This window comes from Pygoscelis adeliae, unplaced genomic scaffold (assembly GCF_000699105.1).
Source record: "Pygoscelis adeliae isolate BGI_AS28 unplaced genomic scaffold, ASM69910v1 Scaffold358, whole genome shotgun sequence".
NCBI lineage: Eukaryota > Metazoa > Chordata > Aves > Sphenisciformes > Spheniscidae > Pygoscelis > Pygoscelis adeliae.
Window position 1 is genome coordinate 1,409,827 of NW_008825429.1, and position 15,569 is coordinate 1,425,395.

Genomic DNA, 15,569 nt, shown 5'->3' on the forward strand with positions numbered 1-15,569 from the left:
GTCCCGGCGCGGCCTTGAAGTTGTCTCTCTGTTTGTAGAGTTTAGAGAAAATCGTTCAGCGGGACTTCTTCCCTGATGTGGAGAAGCTGCGAGCGCAGAAGGAATATCTGGAGGCTGAAGAAAACGGCGACTTGGAGAAAATGAGACAAATCGCTATCAAATTTGGTTCCTCCTTGGGTAAATCATCGAGGGACACACCTGCACCCTGTAAGAGCTTGCTCGCTGGGGTATAAGGGATTTATATCTAATATTACTGCTCTGGTTTATCTAACTTTGTGCAGGCAGTGCTTATCTTAAAGAATCGAGATTGACTTTGCATGGGAGTTAGTATACCGGATTGGGCAGTAACCGGTATCTGATGGCTGACGCTGAATTTCTCTTTGATGGTGTCTAATAATTCCTTCTTGAGGGAATTGTTTTGGAAAAAATGGCTATTGAATAACCATTCCCCATGGGCATCTTTTGCCAAGCTCCTGCTCCCTAGGGGATGTTACATGCTCTAACATGCAATATTATACTATCAGAAACTCTAAGTTATGTTTTGAATCCTTATTATAGTTTTAGGGGTTCTTGTTGCATCTACAGTTGTGTAAGATTTTCATACATTGAGGACAGAAGGTGTCGGAAGCGCATGATTATCAGAGGGTCACCTAGCAGGCATCCAGTGCCCTGTTGCGTGTGTGCTTTCACTTCAAGTTCAGATGTTTCTTGTACTAAAGCCTAGTCCCTGGCTGAGCTCTCATGGTGGGATTTAGGTAACTAGCTTTCTTGTGGCACAGGGCGTGTGTCACCAAATGATTTTCCTTCCTCCCCTGCTGTAGGTGCTGGCCCTGGCCTAGGTTAGGATTGTTATGCTGCTGCTTGCTTCTGTTGGTTAAAGCTGTAGATAGGGTGACAAATACACTGGGCTGCGGCTCTCCTGTGAATTTTTCCCAGCAGGAGAAAAATAATGTCTTAGATGAGAGCAAAATCTTGTTCAGTGGTTGGGACAGAGTTGAATAGAATATTTTGGAGTCTTTTCACAACTTTTTAATTAAATTCTTCTTCTCTTGGTATGTCTTCTGTGACTTGTTTGGCACATGACCCTTACTGTGGTGGAAGATGTCACAGCAAGTGTCCCGTTCCGTGCTCTAGTAACCATGTGAGCCTTTTTTTTTTCTGTCACAGATGTTACTCCGGCCACGTTTGAAACCCCAGAAGTGCAACCAGCTGGTCTTCCACTGGGGAATAAATCCAAAGCTGGCATCAAAGCTGCAGAGGAAGGTAGAGGAATGATGTTTCTCTAGCTGAATTCTTAAGCAGCAGGAAAATACTTTTGTGAGCCCTGTCACCTCTAAGGGTTTTGGGTATTTAGCAGATGTTTAAGCAGTTTCCTTTAACCTTCTAGTAGGTGAAAATGATCACTCTGAATTTGAACTTGATGTAATGTTTTATGTCATGTGTGTGAATTCTCAGTTATGGGTCTCTTTATGGCTGTGTAAATTCTGAACTCAGTTGGTCTCTTTGAAGGCAGTAAATTTTTCCTGTGTGTTGTGGTTCAACCTCAGCCGGCAACTAAGCCCCACCCAGCCCCTCGCTCACTCCCTCCTGGTGGGACAGGGGAGAGTGCACACACAAACAAAGCAAAACAAGGAATTCATTCACTTCTTCCCATGGGCAGGCAGGTGTTCAGCCATCCCCAGGAAAGCAGGGCTCTGTCACGCATAATAGTTACTTGGGAAGACAAACGCCATCCCTCCGAATGTCCCCCCCCCCTTCCTTCTTCTTCCCCAGCTTTATATGCTGAGCATGATGTCATATGGTGTGGAATATCCCTTGGGTCAGTTGGGGTCAGCTGTCCTGGCTGTGTCCCCTCCCAGCTTCTCGTGCCCCCCCAGCCTGCTCGCTGGTGGGGTGGGGTGAGGAGCAGAAAAGGCCTTGACTCTGTGTCAGTGCTGCTCAGCAGTAACGAAAACATCCCTGTGTTATCCACACTGTTTCCAGCACAAATCCAAAACACAGCCCCGTACCAACTACTATGAAGAAAATTAACTCTGTCCCAGCCAAAAGCAGCACACTGCGTCACCTGCAATTAATTCTGTAAGTAAGCAAAGATTGTAGGGGCAGAGCTATTCATATAGTATATTAAAAATGTCTGCTAGCAGCTGGCCACTTGTGCGTTTTCCCTTTAACACAAATAGCTATAAACGCCATAAAAGGTTTTATGTGAAAGTTGGTTATATGTCTGCCCAAAAAGAATTTATTATTGTATCATTCTGTGTGTATTTTTTTTTTCACTGAGCTTCATGTTAATTATTAGTCGGTCCGTAGAAAGCTCGCTGTCAGAAGGGATCAAGAGTTGTGTATAGTGCTCTCATAGAAAGGGAGGTATTAATCTTTCTCGGGCTTCTTCCCTCCTCTTGTTAGGAGAAGCAGAAAAAGATGATAAAGATGTGCTTCCCAGTCTGGACAGCTTCTTAGCAAAACACACGAGTGAAGATAATGCTTCGTTTGAGCAGATCATGGAAGTGGCCAAAGAGAAGGAGAAAGTCAAGCATGCTTGGCTGTACAGCGCAGAACAGCAGTATGCCCAGGTAGGGAAATGGCTCAGCTGTATCTCTGCTCTTCCAAAGTGACACAACAGGGAAACACCATTTTACTATATTTCTTTTTTGTTTGATTAAAGAGAATATTATCTCACCTTCTGTTTTCAAATCCTGCTATAAATACGGATGAGAATTCGTTGGTTCTGAGCATGGGGCTATTGTGTTAGACTGTTGAATTACTCATATTATTGAATAAGAATAGAAAGGTCTTGATTTTGAATAGTAGGTGCATGGGGTGGTCACATCTAAATCTGAGCTAAGCCTGAGTTTCCTGGGTCCTGTGACAGCTCATTGCTTCCTTTTGCAGTTCTGTTTTTTCCCCATCTGTAACCCAAGAACAGTGTTGACATAGTTGCTGAGGATCTGTCTCTTCCTAAAGCTTTGAGACTGTGAAGCATTGCACTAAGTGCGAGTATTGCAGTTCTCAGCAGTCTCTTCCATAAGCAGCAGTACCAAGGAGAGCAGCTGAGAACAGTTCCTGTTGTTTGTCCATCAGCCCTTTATTATTCGCAGTTAGATTGTCTGTCTGTCTTCAGTTTTCTGTTTCTATTATCAGTAATAATCCATTCAGCTGCCGAAGTAAAGTACTGTACGCAGTATGGGTGGCTGTGCTGTCTTCCTCAGCTAGCTTCGTGGGAGGTTCAGGAGCTGTTCTCGGGCTGCCATGTCAATCTTTCTCCATCAGCAGTGAGCAGCTGGCACTGTTACCAGATGTGTCAGTGATGGACGTGAGCTGCGGTGCCTTTTAATGACGTTTGGCACTGACGCATGAGTGTTTACTGCTGCTGTTGTGAGTGTTATGTTTTTATCCCAGCTAATGTAAACCCTCAGAGTCTGTTACAGTAAAAATGCCCTCTGTGGCTCCTTATGCATCATCTTTGCTTGAATGCTTTCATCCCAAATTAAAAGGCAGGTGGCAGGAGAACATTCCCAAAGCACAGGGGTTGTTTCAGGTCAAGGTGAAGTTGCCGGAGCCGGTCTTGTGCTGATGTTGTTCGTCTTCTTGTCAGCCAGCACTCTGTTCAGACCTTGCACGTCCTTGCACAGCATGCCTGTTAGTGTAGCAGGCAAGTTCGCTATGCCTCATTTAACGTATTCAGTGACAATACTGCTATTTAAATGTACATGGACGATACCTATTAAAGACAACATCAGTTGATGTCTTTAATATTAGCTTCTGGCAGTAATTGTCTAGTTTAATTAGTGTGAGAATTTTAAAATGGTCCACCACTTATCGGTGGCTGACTGCATTCTGTTAGTTTCTTTTTGGTATCGGTGATACTAGTATGCTGGTAACAGCACGCAAGTAATCGCGTGAATATGTCAAATGCTTCCATACCTGCACTGCCTATGTAAATGTTTGAAAACTCTCTGAGTAAGTATTGAAGAAGCGTCTGCTCTTTGGTTACTGCTTGCCTCAGCTAATATAGTTTGCACGAGACTAGGATGGTACAAATATTCTCCCAAGGTTACATGCCAAAGCATTGTAGACTGCCTTAATACTAGATATAAGTGTCATATGTTGCTCTTCCCTTATTTAGCAATGAATGCTTCATTTGAATTTTGATTAGTAGATAGAAAAAAGACAGAAGTAGTTTGAGCCATCACAAGTGTTGTCACAAGATGTAATAAACAAAGTCATAAACATAATCTTTCTGAGAAGTTAATTCTTTAGTTCTCAGTTGTTTTTATACCAGAACTGCATATGGAGTTGTTGTTTGCAAGCTCACCTGGGAACAGGACGGTTTCTCAAATGCCACTTGCCAGAGAGAGAGTGCTTGTGCCATGCCAGATGAAAGTGTGCTAGGGCAGGTAGCTGAGCCTCATGATTGAGCTCTCCAAGTTGTGTATGCCTGATTAAAAGGTTGCAGGAGTCTGTTTCAGATCTGATTTATTTTTTCCTTTTTTTATTTTTTTTGTTTCCCATCGCCCTTTCAGCGACGAAATGAGAACCTGGCACTTCCTTCAGCAGAGCAGCAAGCTCTGGAGAATGTGAAAGCCGGACTGGAGACCTGGGAGTACACGGCTCGAAACACCCTCATGTATTATCCGACAGGTGAGGCGCGCAGGTTTCTCAGGAGAGGCATTGGTTCTAGGTGGGTTGACTCCAAACAGTGCTTACAGCACTCCTGTAGATGACTGAGCAGCTCTTACTGGTAATACTGCACTTTTTCTTCTGTGAAGCTCAGATATGTAAAGTTGTTTAAAAAAAGTCTTTTTTCCTTTTTTTTTTTTCTCCTTTTCTTTCTTTGGACCTTGCTCCTTTGTCTCTGATTGCAAAGTTTGATCATATTCTGTTTGTCATTGAGAAGCTCATTATCTGTATTATAGAAGCACTTGTCTTCAGGAGCCAAAGCTCTTTCCGGTTTGGTCTATCTTATTTATGAGCACTTTCTTATCTTTATTCATTCTTTGCTTTTGCTCAAAGAGTGCTGCTTGGGCTTGTTGGTCCCTTGGTTGCTATAGAAAAACTACATCATTTTGGAAACTCAGTTTTCTTTTTGGCTATAAATGTACAATCGATAATTTCTGCAAACCAGTAAGTAGAGAAAATAAAGTCTTGGTGAGTGTTTTCTTAAAAAAAAAAAAAAATCTTAATTTTATAGATTTCAGGTGTTACAAAGTATATATCTAGTGCAAATTTTGTTTTAAATCACTGGAGATACATACCGCAACTGCTGATGGATTCTGTGTTGTGTAGGAATGTGTGGCAAGTGTCATGTTGGTCGGGAGCTTTAGAGCACACTGCCTAGTGTTACCTGAGCCCTTTCTTAAAAGACATTTTGCTTTTCAAGGTGTACCTGATCAGGATGGCGTATTTAAGAAGCCCAGGGAAGTTATCCATCGAAACACCCGTTTTGTGAAGGACCCTTTTAGCCAAGCCGTGAGCAAATCACAGCTCCAACAAGCTGCAGCCCTCAATGCTCAGGTTGGATAATTTTACTTCTTCTGACTAAAATCTTGTTAGACTCTGCCCTCTGGTGTTGTTCGTCAACCAGGAGAACTGTGTGTGTGCTAGATACAGCTGTCTCACACCTTTCTCCACATGAATGGCATTGTCTCTTTTTATTTCAGTACAAACAGGGCAAAGTGGGACCAGATGGGAAAGAACTGATACCCCAAGAGTCTCCAAAAGTGAATGGATATGGATTTGTGGCTACGCCCTCTCCCGCCCCTGGTAAGAGGGTTTTCTTATTTTTTCTGATGTAAGGGGACTGCTACTGCACTTACTTTGATGCTCTGTTTGTTCAACACTGGGGTATCATTGTTGGTTTAGACAAGGAGGTAAGCCTTCTATCCGTGTATGTCTCATGAGCTGGTGACTTTCTTGTGTACTGTGTATGCCAGCTCGATGCAATGCTTAAGTTCTAGTCCAATACACTGGCAAGAGAAGTCATGCTGTACCCGAGAGGCTCTGAGCAAGCTGCTGTGTCATTGCTTAGGAATCATCTAGAGGGCAGTGAGCCTTCCTAGGCAACTAGGGTGCTGTGGCTGCTTGTTTTATCCCTGGGTGATGCTTCTCTAGAGCTTGAAGATAAGAATTCAAACGTTTCACAAACATTAACCTTCCAACGAGGTCAGGTGTTCATTTTTCAAAATGAGGAGCATTTGTGTCAGTGTGTCCAGTAGTTTGCTGAGTGATGGTTCAGCCTGGCTAATAGGGATGTGGCATGTCTCACTTCCTTCACAGTCTAACCTACCGTTTTCCTCCAAGTCGTCCGCTTTCTAGGTTCTTCCTTTGTCTGAATACACTTGTGTATTATAGATTCCTTTTGTTCAGGTGTATTAGCTGCAGGATACTTTCAGTTAGAACAAACTGATTATTTTTTATTCCAGTTGAAATGTGGTATCTGAATTTTTAGCTGTTCTTCACCAGCCATTATGTTTCCCTGTCTTTTCTTACTATGCTAAAAGGTGAACATACTGAGGCTTTTCCTCTGGAAAGCCTGTAGGTGGCATTTGGAGCACACCTCCTTTCTCCATTGTAAACGCCTTTTCCAAACCCTGGACAGCAGGATTTTCTAGCCAGTGACTTAATCAGGCTCTTAGAATCTATTCTGCAGTTTAGCTGTTAGACAAGGTGCAGTTGCTGTTTGGTACACGCTAGCCTCAAGATGAATTGAGGGTACGTTTGGCTATTACATGTATCTTGAATCCTCTGCCCGTTTCCCTGCTTTTAAATAGTTCCCTGTGTTGAAGGATTTTTCATACAATAGCAGAGGGGAAGACTAGTACTGCAGAGGAAAAAGTGAAAGTGTCACTAAGCAAAAGCTCACCAAATGCAAAAATAAACACGTGGAAAGAACAGTGCTTGGGTGTTGTAACCTAGAGGGTGACACAGCTACAGGCAATCCTGTGAGTTTAAGGTCGTGCCCTTTTAATGGGAACCACATGTTGCTATTCAACATTGGCTGTCATTGCCTCTGCAGTGGAGGGGCTCCGTTGTGTTTTGATGAATTTGCTGTGTTTCATAATTTGTTTCTCTGCATTTTTTTGTGGTGAATGAATAGTCAAATGTCTTGCATGAGCATGACTTCTAAAATTTCTTTTAGGTGTGAATGAGTCTCCTTTTATGACATGGGGTGAAATCGAAAGCACCCCTTTGCGTCTAGAAGGGTCAGAAACGCCTTACGTGGACAGAACACCTGGACCAGCCTTCAAGGTATTTCATGTCAGGAGTCAGCATGTCATTCTTTTGAGGGGGGAAGGGCTAAGAAGGGAAAGGCAAGTGAGTAATTAATAGATTAACATTGTTGTGGGAGTGTGACACATCTCTGGGCTGTGTTCCCAGTCCTTGAGACTAATAATCTAGGTTCTGCTTGGAGGGTGGAGGTGAACATGGCTCCACATGAAAGCTACTTGGTGGAGATACCTGAGGTGGAACACACGCTGTTGGCAGGAGTGTGAGACTCAATATTTGATGATGGGCCCAGACAGAGGGGCTTTCACAGCAAGCTGAAGAAATGCCTGATTTCTCTGATTTTAATGTATGAATGGGTAGAAATTCTAGGATTTCCCTCTTTCTTGATCTTCTGGCTGTCACAGCCTGAGGCAGGTGTATCACTTGAGAGTAGAAAAGGCGCTCTGGCTTTGCTAATGGCACCTGACCCTGCATGCCACCTGTCTCCTGCTGGTGTCGTTGAATGTGAGCTGTCTGAGACTCTTAGTTCAAGAAAGGTGTAATTTGCTGTATGTGCCTCTGTTTTGTCAGACGCTGAAGCCCTTGACTGGTTCTCCTGCTGTTTAGCAATGTCTGTGTTTGCCTGAGAGCAAGCTAGCTGGCTGGCTACAGGCCAGGCTAGGCAAGACACAGGTGACATTGTTTGTCTAGGAGAGACAGCAGGAGGAAATGCCAGAGATAATGGCTGCTTCCTTGACTGAACTGGTTTTACCATTTTTGTTACTTGCTAAGATAGGTTGAAGGTCTCTCTGTGTCCTTTCTGGCTTTTATATAGCAGCAGAGAGGTGTGGGCTGACCCCAGTTCTCCCCAGTTTAGATCCCTGTAGGCTGGAATCCAACTGTGAAGGTGCTTTGACTCATTTATGCAGCACTCATGAGTGCCTTGGTGAGTGAACTGTTTGACGCATTTATAGATCCTGGAGCCTGGGCGCCGTGAGAGGTTAGGACTCAAGATGGCCAATGAAGTGGCAGCTAAAAACCGAGCAAAGAAGCAGGAGGCACTTCGAAAAGTGACAGAAAACTTGGCCAGGTGAGACTTCTGTTCTGACAGCAGAACTCAAGATGGGTATTTTCTGATGATACTCAAATCAACATATGTAGAAAGGGAGGAATGATAAGAGTACTGGAAGCAGGAAGAGTTACAGTCAAACTAGAAGTTTTTAGAGATTAAAAAACTTAATTCCTGAGGGAAGGTGACTGGTGGCTGTTCTTGATATTCCCTCTTGTCACCATTACTGTTCTGCCCTACAGCCACCCAGCAATGCATCTGGATCAGTGTCTTGCCTCATTGCAAAGAGGGGAGACATGATAAGGCTTGCTTGACTGGGTCACGGGAAGGACAGAACAGGCTCAAAGGAAAAGCAGGCAGTGCCACCCAGGTTTGGGAGGGATGTAGGAGGTTTCTATGTCACTTGTCTCTCTAGAGAGACAGGCTGCATTTACCTGCAGGCAGAATGACCTCTGCAGCCAGAGGGTCTGGTCTGTGGAGGGAGTGGACACCGAGCTCGCCTGTGGAAGCATCGATGCTTTTCCTGATAAATGACAGGTTTTTACTGTAAAAAGCTTTTAAAACTGTTTATTCTATTCTAGCCTCACTCCAAAAGGACTAAGCCCAGCAATGTCACCAGCTTTGCAAAGACTAGTAAACAGGACTGCAAGTAAATATACGGACAAAGCCCTGCGAGCCAGCTATACTCCTTCCCCAGCCCACACAGGAACTCCTGGTTACAAGACCCCAGCAAGTGGGCCTCATACACCCACAAGCACCCCACAACCTAGGACAGTATCTCAGACGCCGATGTCTCAGGATACTACATCGATTACAGACAATTTACTGCAGCTTCCTAAAAGAAGGAAGGCATCTGATTTCTTCTGAATATTCCAGTCACCAGCAAGGTGATAGTGAACTGGCTGTACTCAGCTGTCTGCAGACTGGATGTTGTGAGCCATCGGTAGTAAGGGGTGTCTAGGCACAGCTGCCAGAATGGGAGCCAGCGGCTACAAGATCTGGGACCAGCGCTACTCTAGACTATATAGCTAAAATAGCCTGTGATGTGCTTTTTGGAAGCAGAGTATCTCCTGCTGTGGTATAACTTCCCTTTGAACTGCATGGGTGGGATGCACAGGGCTGCTGTAGCAAAAGGATGCTTCCTGCAATGGCAGAGAATATTTCTGGACTCTTGGAAAACAGCGATAATTTTTTTAAGATGCAGTTCTCTTTTTAAGATGGCCATGCATTTCAATACATTTCTGTACAGACGTGCCTATTTATAAAATGTGGTAAGCCTTCCTAAAAGGTTGAACTGGACTTTCTTCCAGCTTGTCAAACTTCTTTGGTTTTGTACTTTGCAGAAGAGGGGATACAACCATGTATATATAGAGACATGACCCAGAATTTTACAGGGCTCCTCTTTAATTTAAGTGGAGTTCAAACCGATGCTCTTGAGCATACAGTGGATCTGCCAAGAGAGTTGGTACGTTATGAAAACAGTATGCGTAAGGTTTCAGATGTATGTTGACACTTCCTAATAACCTGCCCTCTTACTGAATCCAAAATGTGGTTGATGCACATGCGAATTCTGCAGCTGGTGTAGTCAGGACCTTGAGAAATGCAAGCAGCACTGAAAGAAACTTTCCAATGTGTTTTGAAAGAAACTTCTCGCCCCCGCAAACCATCAGAGACAGGTCTTTTGAGAATAATAGTGTTAAGCTGTTCATTCACTTCAGCAGATGTACTGTGTCTTCTGTTGCTATACTTTGTAAAGCAAAAGACGAGGACTATTGCTGAAAGGGTCCAGAGAAGCTGAAGTTGAGAACCAGCAGTTCACAAGTTAGACCAACTTTGTGATATTGTTAAAACCAGCGATCCTTAAGAGGATCCCATTTCCTTCTCTCCTTCCCTTTCTGCAGAATGGGATTTGGCTTGCTGCTTGAGCTCAGGCTTTCCTTCACGCACGTTTTGGGAACACTCACCCTCTTCTGCAGCTGGCAGAGGGGAAGGGATGGTGGATTTTGGATTCTGCAACCATGAGTGTTTCAAAACTTCATCTATGCACAACCTCTGAGACACGTTGGGCTGGAGCAAGTGGTAAATGAGGTCCTTGCACTCTACAGTCAGGTATTTTGAGTTGGGGAAGGGAATCCTGTGTTGTTTCTGAACGCAGATCATTTTCCTGACATTGGAATCATCAAATGGCATTAAAGCGTAGACCATTGTATACAGGATAACACCCAGGCTCCATATGTCAGAAATCCTGGGGTCACAAGGAATGCCCTGTAGCACTTCAGGGGCTGCGTACGCAGCAGACCCGCAGAAGGTTTTGCTGAGAATAGTTCTTCCGTTTTCATCCCGAGACAAGGATTTGGAAAAGCCAAAGTCTGACAGCTTGATGTTGAGGCCTTCATCGAGAAGGATGTTCTCACACTTCAGGTCCCTGTGAGCGAAGTCCAAGTCATGGCAATGCTTGATGGCAGAAGCCAACTGCTGAAATTTGATGCGAGCGATGTCCTCTTTCATAGCTCCCGTGATCTTGATGTAGTCCAGGAGGTCTCCCTTTTCCCCCAGCTCCATCACAATGTACACTTTCCCAGCTGATGTCTCAAAAATCTCATAGGTTTTGATGATTGCGGGGTGGTGCAAACGTCGCAAAGCCTCTATTTCCCTGGGGAGAAATCTTTCCAGGAAGTCCCGAGGAGTTTTCCTCTTGTCAATTATCTTGACGGCCACGTTGCATTTCAGCCGGTCGCAGTAGGCAGATTTCACTTTGCCGTAAGAGCCTTCTCCTAGCATGTTGCTCAGGCTATAGCCTTTCTTTCCAAGCACCACAGCATCATCCATGGTGGGACAGCTGGGGGGAGCTGGATGAGTTGGTGCTGGTGTGCATCATGTGTGGTGGCAGGTAGCATGCCCATACACCATGATGGCTGCCCGGGGCGCTGGTGCGGCGGGCGGGTGGGCACCCCAGCGCTGGCCACTGTGTGATGTCACAGGCAGCCACCCCTATGCGGGTGGAAAGACCTTGGAAAGACACTTGGAAAGACCTTTCAGTCCTTTTATAAAGTTACCGGATGACATCATCCAGGGCAAAACTTAACATCAAGTTGCTGAGAAACATTGGTTGTGCTCTACCTTCTTCATAAAATGATCTTTATATTTAGTTTAGCTAACAGGATGGAAGTAGCTTAAATGTTTTTCTTTCCTAAAATGTACCTAAGTCTTTTTATATTTATTCATGTTCGGTGAAATTTTGTCTGTTGTCTTTTTGTATGTCTCGGATGATCTTTCAAGCCCCACGTGGGCTTGCTTCTAGCGTATGGTGGCCTTGCTCCTTGTCAGCCAGCTTTCCTCAAAAGGGATGGGATGCTGCTTTTCTTGTCTTCACCAGGGCTGTGTTCAAGAACTGCTTTTTTTTTCCTCATGGGCTTGCTAGGGGAAGGAGGTGGCTTCTCTAAAGTTCATTTCCCTGTTCATCTAGCCCCTCCATTTTGTAGCTCTGATGATTTGGCTGCTTTTGTGGGCTTTGCAGCTGGCTTTTTCTTAAACCCTTGCTCACTGGGGGAGTCATGTTTTGACTTCCAGCTTCTGGTGTTCTTGAGAAAGCTTCACACCAGCACCTTCCTCAGAAGGGCTCTGAGGATTACTGTTTTGTGTGTTGATTGCTTCACTGTAATCAGCCTCTGGGGCTTTTTGCTTAGCGTTGATTTCAGCTTTTTCAAATTTGTTTTTACAGCTGCTATGTGTGTGACTCCAAAGACTTGATGATGTTGATGATCACAACACAGGGGCTAGGGACAATCCTGCTTTGTCCACCAGCATGGATGACAATGTCATTCTGAAGAACAGAAGTGGTACTTCTGACAGCCACACTGGGGCTTTTGTTTGGGGTTTTTTTCTCCCATTCTTTGAAACTTTTGGCTAATTTTTATAATTAGCCAAAAAAATGAAGAGCAGTTTTAACCATACATAGCCTGCACTCAGAGCTGTGGTTGCTCCAGTATGAGCTGACCTTTGAGTGTGGGATGAGCACTTGTGTGGTGTCATCCAGCCTGGAGAAGCACCGAGCACCTTTTAGTGGGAAGCAGGCGTAGCCAGATGTGTACTCTTCTTGCACCACACCTGAGTACAAGACAGCCTGTGTAAGACTTGGCAGTCTTGACATTTGCTATAATCAGGTGATGTTTTACCGAGGGAAAATCCATGGAAAATCTTATGCAGCTCCTTGAGCAGTGCCTGCAGCCTTCTGTAAGGTCTGGGGTGTTTGATGCTGTGTTTGCCTTTGTGCAAGAAGCAGCTCTCCACCGTTTCCACTGCCATTTCCGAAACTCATGTCCCTGACTGAAAAACCCTTCCAAGGGACTTGATTTTTATAGTGCACCTTGTAAAAATCAATTGATCAACATGGCATTGGTAGGAATCGCGACTGCAAGAAATTAGTAATTTTTGCTTTTTTTTTAGTTCAGAAATAATTGAAGGCTAAGTTTTTTTCTTGACGCAAAAAAATTATTCTCAGGTACTCATGAATGAATGTAAAGGGGATCCATTTACTAATGTTTCTGTGCTTTCAGAGATGTTCTTTAGAGACTGAACTGGCTAAATAACAATGAAGTTCTCAGGTAATTTAAAAACCTAATTATTTCATAATGATCACATGATCTGCTTATATCCATGAAATGCAGGACCTCTCTGTTAGGGTACACAGGGAGGTGGTCGGGCCCTGGCCTGCAGTTTGGGTCACTGAACAGACCAGGAGAAAGGAGTAGATGTGACATCAGAGATGGCCAGATGCAGCAGGTAACAGGTAGCTGCTGGACCGCTACAGAGAGCACCTGGGGAAATGGCTGAGCTTCACAGAGGATTGAGGAGGAGCACGGGGACCACCTTGGGAGTGGAACCTGGCGAGGTGGAGGTGACCCACTGAGAGGTATCAGAAGCACCAAATTTGGCTACAGATGTAGCAAGACTGGGCCCAACAGGAAAAAAGTATCCTCTCCTTATTTTGGTTTTTGGGAGGAGATGAGGGTTAGAGAAAGAGAGGTATTAGAGAAGAACAAGCATGGGAACACAGAGAAGTTGGGATATGGGCTGGATGTGCGGAAGCAGGCTGTGATCAGCGTGCGTATCTCGAGCCCGGTGCCTGATCTCCTCCATCTTGTTAGATGATTCCTACCCATTTGCTGGGTGTGGGAGCTCTCTCTTCTGGGCGTGGGATGCACGTAAAGGCTGGGCAGTGTTCGAGGGACCATGGATGGGGTGTACACATGGGTCAGGAGCGGGATGGGGCATGTGTCTTCTGCAGCATTTCAAACTGGTCATGCTCATACCAAGATGTAGCTGGAATAACAGAGAGGGCAATATGATATCTGAGAATGATTAGTTCCACGTTGTGCAATTCATGCTTAAAAGCAGATGGCATTAAATATCCTGTGGGATGGTGTTGGTTTTGTGTTCGCCCTCAAGTGAATTAACCTAAACAGCCCTACTAAAATCAGAGTCTTGATTCTGCCAGACTGAAGAGCCTTCACGTGTTTGCTGGGAATGTAATTTATTTTCAATGAATTGCTATAAAACTGGATCTCTTGAAGGGGATGTAGTGCTCTTCAGATGGGCTATTCCTGTAACGCCTGCTGTAATGTCTGATCTCTGCTTCCTGCTGCAGCTCAGCCCCTGCTATCTGTAATTAGGGAATCGGTAAACTCTTTGTTGCCAGATATTTTTGCTGCTGTAGCCTTAGCAGATAATGTGCCTTACAGGGCCAAATCCAGTGTGAAAAACCACCTTGGTTCTTGATGACTTGTGATTCCCACCCCCCCCTATTTGTCAGAGGGTTATTTTCCTTTCAGTGTTCCTGTATATCTGCATTTTCCTATGTGCAAGGCCCAAGCACACTTCCTCCCTCAGCCAAAATAGCACCCGGAGCTCTCCTAACGCCTCAGAGGCAGTTGGTGGTGAGCGGCGGCGGCAGCGGGGCTCTCCTGGGTGGCAGGGCTGGCTGCAATGGGTTACCGGCTGCTTGCAAGAAATCATGGGAGTCTCAGTGGACCTGGGGCCCTGTGGTGTGACGTGGGGCTGTAACATCATCATGTGCAAAGACTCTGGGTGCTTGCATGTACAGTTTGGGGCCTGGCTCCTTGCTCCATGCAGGAAAGAAGATGAGGGACCACAAAGGATTCTTGTTCTTATAAGTGGACAGGAAAGAGGGGGGATTATGGTTGATTTGGGGAACAGGAGGATGTAATTCTTAGAGAAAGTTGTAAGAACCGTTAGTGAAGAGCAAGTGAGGACGAGGGATGAGTTGCTGTAACCTGGACAGAGAAGGCAGGCTCAGATGCCTTGAAGAAGCAGAACACTGATTACACCAGAGATGACTGCTGCTCTTTTCTTTGTGGGGCACAGGTAAGAAAATGCTGAGCAGCAGACAAGCAGCAACACAGGGTTTGGTGAGGTGAGTAAGTGAGAAGATAAACTCTCACAATCACCCCACGCCATACTTTGAGCAAACAGCCAGGCCGGAGTGGCCAGGGGAGCGGTGGGGGCACCGCCTTGGGGCAGAGGGCTGCACTCCAGCTTAGTGTTGCTGATCACCTGCAGCCCACATGAGCCGTGTCTTGTGGCAGGGAGCTGAGTCTGCGACGGGACTTCCCAAACGCACCAAGCCCCAAGCTGGTTCCCTCTGGACTTCACCTTCAGGGCCAAGAGCATTCCCCTGGGGCAGAGGTGGCCACCCCTGCCATGGTGCAGGGGCTGCAGCTTTGCCCCCACCTGAAAGCGGGTTCCAGTAAGGGCTGGGGTTCTTCACTGCTTTCTACTTCTCTGATTATTTAGCTCAGAAGGGAAGCTGTGGTTGGAGATACTTGTTGTTTTGGAGAACTGGGCTATTTCTCTGCAAAAATAAAGGAAATTGATCCACTCACTCAGGGGAGGGGTAGACAGAGCAATTCCCGCTTCCTCATATTTGCATTTGTTGCCTCTATCCCAGCTCTCTGCAGCTGGCCTCACAGCAGCTGGCTGCAAACCCCAGCTCAGAGTCAGGCCAGTATGAGAGCTGGGTTCGGCCGCCCTCCTTGTGAGCCCCTTCCCTCTGCTCCTTCTGGGCACGACAGCTTTTCTCCGCTGGTTTTTGGGCACAGATGATCTGCGCTCACCGGTTAGAGAAACACTTGTTCCTAGTAGAAAACTGGGAGTGCCTGGGATGTGCCAACTCCCGCACGCCCTGGGCAGATGCGCTCAGCGTTTTTTTGCTAGCACTTTAATCCTCACCCCTCAAGCCCAGGGCATCGGGCTGCCTCCGGCTCCCCCCCACCCC

At 45.6% G+C, this 15,569-nt stretch overlaps 3 protein-coding genes across 3 annotated transcripts in view; 2 read left to right on the plus strand and 1 right to left on the minus strand.

The window, feature by feature from the left end:
• The window catches only part of DGCR14 (DiGeorge syndrome critical region gene 14), an 11,175-nt gene extending 1,617 nt beyond the window's left edge, over positions 1–9,558 (plus strand). The window contains exons 2-10 of the mRNA XM_009330842.1: positions 39–207; positions 1,168–1,263; positions 2,407–2,573; positions 4,524–4,641; positions 5,381–5,514; positions 5,661–5,763; positions 7,139–7,248; positions 8,181–8,296; positions 8,857–9,558. Coding sequence (XP_009329117.1) covers positions 39–207; positions 1,168–1,263; positions 2,407–2,573; positions 4,524–4,641; positions 5,381–5,514; positions 5,661–5,763; positions 7,139–7,248; positions 8,181–8,296; positions 8,857–9,142 — 1,299 coding nt within the window. The 3' untranslated portion in view covers positions 9,143–9,558. The remainder of the gene's footprint in view (positions 1–38; positions 208–1,167; positions 1,264–2,406; positions 2,574–4,523; positions 4,642–5,380; positions 5,515–5,660; positions 5,764–7,138; positions 7,249–8,180; positions 8,297–8,856) is intronic.
• A 561-nt stretch (positions 9,559–10,119) lies between these two features.
• TSSK2 (testis-specific serine kinase 2) lies at positions 10,120–11,104 on the minus strand. The gene is given in 2 exon segments (XM_009330843.1): positions 10,120–10,230; positions 10,232–11,104. Coding segments are annotated over 2 exon segments (984 nt in total).
• Positions 11,105–11,183: 79 nt separating this feature from the next.
• The window catches only part of DGCR2 (DiGeorge syndrome critical region gene 2), a 54,028-nt gene continuing 49,642 nt past the window's right edge, over positions 11,184–15,569 (plus strand). The window contains exon 1 of the mRNA XM_009330844.1: positions 11,184–11,205. Coding sequence (XP_009329119.1) covers positions 11,184–11,205 — 22 coding nt within the window. The remainder of the gene's footprint in view (positions 11,206–15,569) is intronic.